This window comes from Pectinophora gossypiella, chromosome 4 (genome assembly GCF_024362695.1).
Source record: "Pectinophora gossypiella chromosome 4, ilPecGoss1.1, whole genome shotgun sequence".
NCBI classification, from domain to species: Eukaryota; Metazoa; Arthropoda; class Insecta; order Lepidoptera; family Gelechiidae; genus Pectinophora; species Pectinophora gossypiella.
This window is the reverse complement of record NC_065407.1, coordinates 8,623,122-8,632,147: the sequence shown is the minus strand read 5'-3', so window position 1 is coordinate 8,632,147 and position 9,026 is coordinate 8,623,122. Positions and strand designations below refer to the sequence as shown.

The window sequence follows — 9,026 nt, the reverse complement described above, 5'->3', positions numbered from 1 at the left end:
GCCGGCACACAGTGCTCCTGCCTGTCACGCAGGCGTGATACAAATTAAGAGCTTGCGGTGAAAAACGGCCTTTTGACGCACAATGACCAATACGCACAATGACCAACAGGTAATACGAATATTGACACACAAGCATAACGACCAACACGTATAATGACGCCTAAGCAAAACGACCAATATGCATAATGACCAATACCAATTAAACTCGCATAATGACCAACTCGCAATTCGACACACTCGCATATTGACCTATTAGCATTTTGACTAACGCGCAACAAGTTTACATTTTTTAAGCTTGTCTGTAAAAAAAGTACCACTACCAACTGTTTAGAAGGGTGGCACCACCGTTTGAACGTGAGAATGTCCATACATCCAAGCCTTTACCGTTTTATTTTTAAACTTAAAAAGGAAACAAAATTTTATGACCATGAAATTTCAAGATCGTTATTTCGCGAGCCAAAAGTAAATCGAAGAAAATGTGATATCGATTTTGATATGAAACTGTCTATTTTGTTGCGTGAACTGCATGCAAAAAAAATTAACACCATGCAATATCTTAGGAAGATAGTGTTTTCGCGGCTGAAACGTATTGCATGATTATTATTTTAATGTAAGAATATTACCAGAGTCACTTTTAAGTTTACTTTTGTAGTTCAAAAATATCCATTAATAAACCGTTCATTATTGTGTGTGATTTTATTTTCTTTGCCCCATTCATAGACTATTATTTATTATATTGTATTGTTTCTTATTATGTATTGGCTAACCTAACAGCGTATTTGTTGTTTCGTGTTTAATGACAATAAATGATTTGGTATTGGTCATTATGCGTATTGTTAGTTTTGCTAATGCGTCATTATGCGTTTTGGACGTTTTGCGTGTATGTCTAAATTCGAATTTTCCGTTAGTCATTATACGTATACGTCTTTTCACGTACGCGTTATTTTGCGTTTTAGTAGAAATGCTAATAGGTCAATATGCGAATGTGTCATATTGCGAAAAAAACCATTGTATTATTGGTCATTGTGCGTCAAAAGGAAAAACGGCGCGGCGGCTGCGCTCGCGCGTATCGTCTCTATAGCGCGGGAACATTGCACTGTGAACACTGTTAAGCCTTATATTATATTAACAGTTCGTCAGATTATCTAGCACAAGAATTTACTATCTTTAAAAAAAATCGATTTTAAGCGTTTTTGCGTACTAAATGAACAATGAATGAATGAATGAATGAATGATGTATGTGGCATGATCAAAAATGAATCGGTGTAGGACCAACCACGGGAAATCACCTACATAAATGTGGCTTAAAGGAGTCGCCATACTGTGAATGTGGTCACCTGGATCAAATCCTATTTCACATAGACCTTTCGTATAGTGTGACTGATAATACAGTGGGCAAATAGGAAATCTTGATGCTACTATATAATATGCGAATACCCCAACCTCGTTATCATTATAATTAATACTTGCACAACTATTTAGATTCCAATGTTCTCATTTGTATTAAATTGAGCCATAAATATAATCGACATCCTTATTAATATTTTTCACACATTTCTTTATAAGCAGAGGACATGATATCATTCGTACATAAAACTCACGTATTATTCATATGCAAATCGGTTGAGCAATCATAACATAAGCTCTTTAATATACCCACTCAGGGCTGGTTTACAACGGAGGCCAATAAAATAATATTCCGCAAGGAGTGCCGAGAGATTTTGCACTTGACATTCACACTCAGTCCTCGAAAACTTGCTTACACCATATCGGCACTTCTTCTTTTGTACCCTTTATATGTAAATAAGAATTTAAATGTCACTAAATATACAATATTTGTCGAAGATTTCACAACAACTTTATCGGAATTATAAGATCCGTTCCACTTGTTGGGAAACGATCAAATTAGTGCCACAGCATTATCGGCAGGCCAATTATTGTAAGTCAATTAACGAAGATAAACGACTAAGCTAATAAAATTCAAATAACTTCATTTCTCAAATAAATCATAGAAAAAAAGCTGATGATATCTCATTTTCCCATAAAACCATGAGCAGATTCGAAATGTAAGCACATTAAGTTATCGGTCAAATTATCTCGTCCGAGTGACAATATTTATTCGTTTCTCACTCGAAGGGTTCGGCTGCGAGTGTTCCTCCCAATTAGGTGGTTATTGACGTTTTACTGTTATCAGCTTTAATCTTCGATTGAAGACCCGTATTCGTAGTGCCAAGACCAACAGTAACTTTACCAGGGCAACCTATCATTCTTAGCGTTCACTTGAAAGTTTAATTAAATATGTTTATAATATTTAGTTATTAAAATGAATGTACTATTTAAAAATAATTTTAGGCAGTATCTAAATAACTAATAAATCAAGCGGCTAGTGCCTATTGCTATGTATGAACAAGACGATTATAGGCTTGCACTATACATACGGCGATGCTGTGACAGAGCCTAAGTCGACATTTATCCCAAAAAGGGAAGCTGTTAATAGAGTCATTCAACGTTACCGGCCGAATTATCTACAAAGCGAGCAGTCGGCGGTGTCGTGTCGGTCGGAAATATAAATTTATTTGGTGGTTGTCGCCGGACACGGGCGCCCGCGCCTCTATCGCGCCGCGTAATCTTGAACATTGGCGTTAAAGAATTTAAATTATACGCCGCCGATACAAATGAACGGGCGACCCTGTCTTATTTATTGCCTTAATCCAAATTATATCGACTAGGCTTTTTGAATATTGAGCACATCGTCACGTGATTTGTGCTGTTGTGGCGACACCGGCTTGTTATTGGATTATTATAATATACATTACATGCCATTACATTACGCGGCATGTTGTGGAACAGAGGCGAGAAATAATTCCACTTGATAAAATAAAAATAAACTTTATGATCACAAGGGTGTTGATGAAGTCGTTGCACTTGCATATATCAAGCGAGGCGTCAAGTCCGTACTATAAATTCCAATTACTAATATTTCTCTTTGCCGGGCACTAATTAACTGCAGCAACCAATTCACACATGCGTATGCGCATCGATCGGGACCCGCCTGGAGACACCATTACTCTTCCTACTATACCTTCTCCTGTTACGTAGACTTCCGAAAGAGAAGAAGCTTATCTTCATATGTTACGTACTATACGATAATATAAATTATATTTTTAAAAACTTATAAATAGTAATGATAAGTTTAAGATTTTGTGTTGTGGTATTTGCATATAAAATATTCGATCATTATATCTCAGCGAAAACTTAAATAATACTAACCATTTTAAGACGGTAATTTAGATTTAGGTAGCTATCTGATAACTTCATAAGCTTAGCCATCATTTAATATTTTGCTAGACATCGTAAAATTAAAATAAATTTTACCATGTCTAAATAGCCATAGCTCTATAAAGTCGCGTAAATTTATTACAGGACATCTCCATCTCAATGCCCATATACTAATTCCAATGAAGCAATCAACTACATTAAAGCAATGGCTTCAGGTGTAAACTCTGTACCGTCGGTGAAAAGTAATACAAGTCCAAAATTCAAGTTTTGAGAAAATCGAGTTTAAAGTTAAAAATATTCTAGCTCGCGACTTATAAGGAATAATGGAACAGAAGTTAGATGTGTCGATAGGTGATGATGGAAGGTTTCTTTTCTAATATTTAGTTATATTTAGAACCTAAACAGAAATGGTAGAGGATCAAAATAAATTACATGTATCAGTTGACACCAACTTTTATATTGTGTAAATTGATACAAGTCTACTTATACCTTTTTACACACATAACTATAAAAAAGTCATCGTTGATATATCATATTTCAATTATTAATTTTACAGTCTTATTCTACAAAAAACAAAATGTCTTGGAAGAAAGTTTATTTGATAATGTTGTAGAAAGGCAAAATTCTATTTATTTTCTTTAAAAAGTAAAGAAACGTAACTTATATCAATTGACACAAACGATAAACTATAACGAATTTGTGTCAAGTGGTTTAACATGACTTATTTTTTCGGTTTTATTGTGTAAAATGATACATGTTTTTACGAATTTCTAATAATAAATACATATAAAGATGTTACACGTATATATAGTGTAAGGTGGCGATAATAAGATATTTTTGTTATGATTTTACTCTCAAAACTCATAAATAACCGGTCAAAACCACCACTGCTGCCCACTACAAACACATTTTGTCCACTACACTACGCCCCTAATCAAAACCACTTTTGGTTCATTTTTGCAGTCAAAATCTTACAAATTCAATTATGATAATATTTCCACCCCTAACAAATGAAGGTAAGAGGAATCATATTAAGACTGGCCATTAGGAATGTTTCGGGCTAGCCTGGCAGTATGGCCTGGAGATAAAGGTGATGTACCTACGTACTTTTAAACCAAAATCACACAAACCGGTGTTACTTCTTTCTTGCTGAAACTACACTTCTCATCAAAAAAATCGAAACACCTTGCAAGTTTACGTTTTGTCAGGATTATCAGAAAAATGTGTACATTTAGGAATAAATGTTAAATGTCGTTTAATAGTGAGTAATATGAGCTTATCAAATCTTAATGTTAATGTTCTAAATTTAAATGAATTTTTCATAGGTTTCGTATTTTGTTAAATGAGTCATTTTTATTCCGTATGGAGTATAAAGGAAATGGATAAAACAACACACGTAAAAAGATCACAACTCATTCCACAATCAAAATCCCCTAAAGTAAAGTAAAATTCGATATTTCGAATTATCAAAATTCCCGGTCTAATGGTAGCCCGCAACATTGACAGAACGATAAACGGAGTCGAATCAATGTTGAAGATGAGAATAGGTAGTGAAAATGAAGATCATTGGTTCACCTCCAAACCTATAGGTTATACAGGGCTATCCTCAGACCATGACCATGACCACCATGGACCATGGTCTGTTATGGTTAAGCTAAATGAGCTCGTTTCCGCAAAACTCTACACGTAAGCACACGTGGGGGACTTTCCGCGTATCCTCGCGTATGGACCACTATTGTGAAGTGGGCAAACTTCCCACTATATCATCATCATCCTCCTGCCCTTATCTCACTCTAGGTGGGGTCGGCACAACATGTATGGGCAAATGTCCCATCTTCTTCTTCTTCTATCGTGTGGATTGTGAGGTGAATTACCAACCCCATCAACCCTGGTGTCAGGGTTATAACTGAGCCGCCATAGGCCCCTCACTTGACTCAATGAATACTCGAATGTCCCATATGTAATGTTATTTTAATGGGCTCAGTTTTCCGCATAAACACAAGTGGTCCATTATGCGTGGTATTATTGACTATGTAAGCCAACTAACTCCTTTCAGAAGCTCAAATACCTTCTGGGATTTTTACAAACTTTGTGACCTGGTTTAATTAAGGGGTTGTGCCCGTGGTGTTGCCAATTATTTATTCTAATCTAATCTATCCTACAAGATCCCACTGCTGGGCAAAGGCCTCCCCTTCCTCTTTCCATTTTTCACAGTCCTGTGCGTAATTCTCTCTTATGTAATCAAAATACAGAAAAAAAATATTACTGGTGGTGCTCAAGAGTTCAGAGCAGTTATTCCCTTTATAAAAATGAGGAAGCTCGACAAATTTACACCATTCAACGTGTTTGAGAAACTGGTAATCTTCTCTTGAGAAGATGTGGCAGATCCCGATGCTGCCGATGCCGAGCTGTCATCTATGGCTGTGTAGGTTCAAAAATACCACTACCGGCGCTTGCATAAAAGATCTAATCAGCGTGTATTGAATGGCTTGCATATTAATTGGAGCTCGATAATATTTGGAGCCATTATTTCACGTCTACAACCTCCTTAGCAATGAAGGCAGCGTTCAATCTGCCACCGCTTAACCTGCATGTAATCAAGAAAACTATGTAAAACAGCTATGCTTCGAGCTAAGGGAAGGAGACTAACGACAGTTATGAAAAATCTCAAATACCTCTTGACTAACCCTGCCATGGTGATAACGACGCCATGATCAGGACCCACAACTTATTGAGGTACTGTAATTAAGTACTACAAGGTGGTTATAGCAGAAAGAGAAAAAACACGGTTTGGTCTGAAGTACTAACTTAACCTATACCCATTCGCAATGCGGATCAGATATGGTTTGCTGTGGCTCTAGACAAAATGTCTTCCCATAGACAGGTTTATGCGGAGGTCACCCTAGGATACACACTGGTGGCGCATGGAATCGAACTTGTATGTATCATTATACACGACACGTTATTGATATATAAGATCGTATTTTCTGAAATATTTTGATATATATTAATTTATATTACTTTTCACGAAAAAATAAATTTGGTGTTTGATGTTACAACTAAAATTATATCATTAAACACGGACTGTTAGAATTCAAGGATTGCGTGTATTTTAATATATGTTGAGTTGCATTTACTTACACCAAAATATTTAGTGAAAATCTTCATTTCACTTTAATGCAAGTTAAGATGAATTATGTTACACGTGTTATAACAGCATGAATCCTTCACAAACAGTACTTATATCACTAAACACAAAAATTATCTCCGTATTTATAATAGCTACAGTTACGAGAATTAGACAGAAAGAAAGAGAATTTTTTGAACATGAAGTGTGTGCTAATAACTCAAAAGTGATACAACTCGAGTTGTATTACTTTTCACCGACGGTACAGAACTATGCAATTTCATTTAGTGCAGATGCCACATCTGCCAATTGCTTTCGTGTAATATAATACAACTAGGAAACGAGCTGAAGTCTGCAAGACAGATGTATTAAAGACGACGGGATATGTTGTGGTCTCAAGAAAACTAAGTATAATAAAAAATAACTAAATGACAACAAGCAAAATTAACAGGCCAACTCCAGGAAAATAAAAAATAACATTTAAGTAACGTAACAAAGCTTCAATCCATCAACTTCGCTCGCAGTCTCCGTTTCTCTTCCAAAACGTTTTTCAAGTCATTCAACTCTTTTGAGGATGATCCGTCTAGAGTAATAACTTTCTTATTCAACTTGACTTGTTTTCGCATTTCTGCCCGTTCACTAATGAAGGATTTTATAGAATCTCTGACATCTTCCAACTCTTTTTTGGCTGTTTCGTTTTCTTCTTTAATAAGAGTCTTCTTTCTTTCAATTTCTTCTTTAATTCCAATTTTCATTGCGGCCAGTCTCTCCTGCAATTCTGCAATCGACATTTCACCTAACAAACCTAATCCGGAGGATTCCGTCAAATCAATGATTTTAGGGACTCTAGCTTTCTTGGCTATCATTGCTAGCACCTTTATTTCCTTTATCATTTTAATTTTGCGATCTAACTCTTCTTTTTTGAATCTCATCACTTCTGCTTCCATTGTCGCTTTCTCTTTTTTAATTTTATCTGCAGCTTCTTTATTCTTCATCGCTATGTTGTTTTTAGCTTCAACTATATTAGATTCTATCAACGATAAAGTTGCAATTTGCATTCGACTTTTCTCGAGTTGAGTTGCTTTCCACTTCTCAATTTTATCGTCCCAAACTTCTTTTTCTTTACGAAACATCTCAAACTTCTTTTTGTTTTCTTCATGAAGCTTTTTCTTAGCAAGAACTGCCTCCTCGTACGAAATTTGCCCCATCAAATGTTTCTTCTCTATATCATATATTCTCTCTTTCTCTTTCTCTTGTCGATCATATTCAATCAAGTCATCTATTTTTGTAGGATTCCTACAGCACGACGTTAAACTGTAAAGCCATTCTACTTCTTCTTGTTCTGTCATTTGTATTCTTTTGTTAAATCTTTTTATAGTCGCTATATTCTCCCTTACAGGTGGAAGAGCTGACTTAGCGACAACTTTTTTTGGTTTAAGTAGAGGTTGAAGTTCAGGCACCTCTTGTTTATTATAAGACAGTTTTTTTTCAGCTGGCTTTTGTTGAGCAAAGTGAAAATCAGCAGTTTTCACTACGTTAAGTAAATTTGCGGCTTTTTGTTTATTTTTTTCGTGAATACTTTTAAGACGTCTATCAATAGCACTTTTTGTGACCATTTTTCTTCTTTTGTTATGTATGGAGTTTGGTGGAGAGCCTGGGAGAGGCTGCGATGGTACTCGAGTAACTTCTTTCGTCTTTCGATTTAATACATTTGGTTGGATTGGTACGGTGGGGGGTTTTATTTTACGATCTTCAACTTTTTTCACATATTCAGCATAATTATGAGCCATCTCACTTATATAAGGTTGCCAAGTAAACAGAGGCCCAATAATTTTTTCAGTAATATAATTTGCATCATAATAAGTTTGAGCCACGTGAGATATGTAAGTTAAAACTTCATTGTTGCTCAAAAAATCGGTGAAAGTGCTCAGTAATGTTTTACTTACATTAAACAGGCTTTTGTAAAGAAGCTGCATGTCTTTTGGTAGAATTTGAAAAGTTATAGCATACAGAACAATCATGAAATAATCTTGATCTTCGTCTGACAACTCTTCCGACAGGTAAATAGCTATATCTTTCAGAAACTGCTCATGTTTCTGAATGCCTAGAAATGTTTCAGCGATCCACGTCAGTTTGTTATCGTCAATGTTCTCCGGACATTTTTCGATATACATCTTCATGTACTCGTACGGTGACATGTCTGGAGCAGCCTTGTGATCCAATATAATATTTCTTAAAGTTTTTATATTCCCGGATGTGTTATAGAAAACCATGGTGAACAGATTATGCTTTGTTGTTTTTTTTATAATATCACATAAAAATACGAAACGAAAACATGACAACAGACTTGAACACGAAAACAATTTTATTGACAAGTTTGACAATGCACAGTTTTGGCTTTTCCACTTTACTTGCCAGTTATTTGCCCATTATTGTTCCGTGGTTACCAAGTAGCCTGTATGTTATTTTAAGGAAAAATATGCTTATTTTTGTGTATGAAACGATTTTTTACATACATACATACATACATAAACTCACGCCCGTAATCCCAAATGGGGTGGGCAGAGCCACAAGTAATCAAAGACAACTTGCAGCCACTGTTGATACGAAATCCTAAGAT

The 9,026-nt window shown here is 35.5% G+C and overlaps 1 protein-coding gene across 1 annotated transcript; it reads right to left on the bottom strand.

The window, feature by feature from the left end:
* Positions 1-6,906: 6,906 nt before the first annotated feature.
* LOC126366432 (cilia- and flagella-associated protein 99-like) lies at positions 6,907-8,679 on the bottom strand. The gene has a single exon (XM_050009541.1). The coding sequence runs from the start codon at positions 8,677-8,679 to the stop codon at positions 6,907-6,909; it is 1,773 nt and encodes a 590-aa protein (XP_049865498.1).
* Between the last annotated feature and the right edge of the window lie 347 nt (positions 8,680-9,026).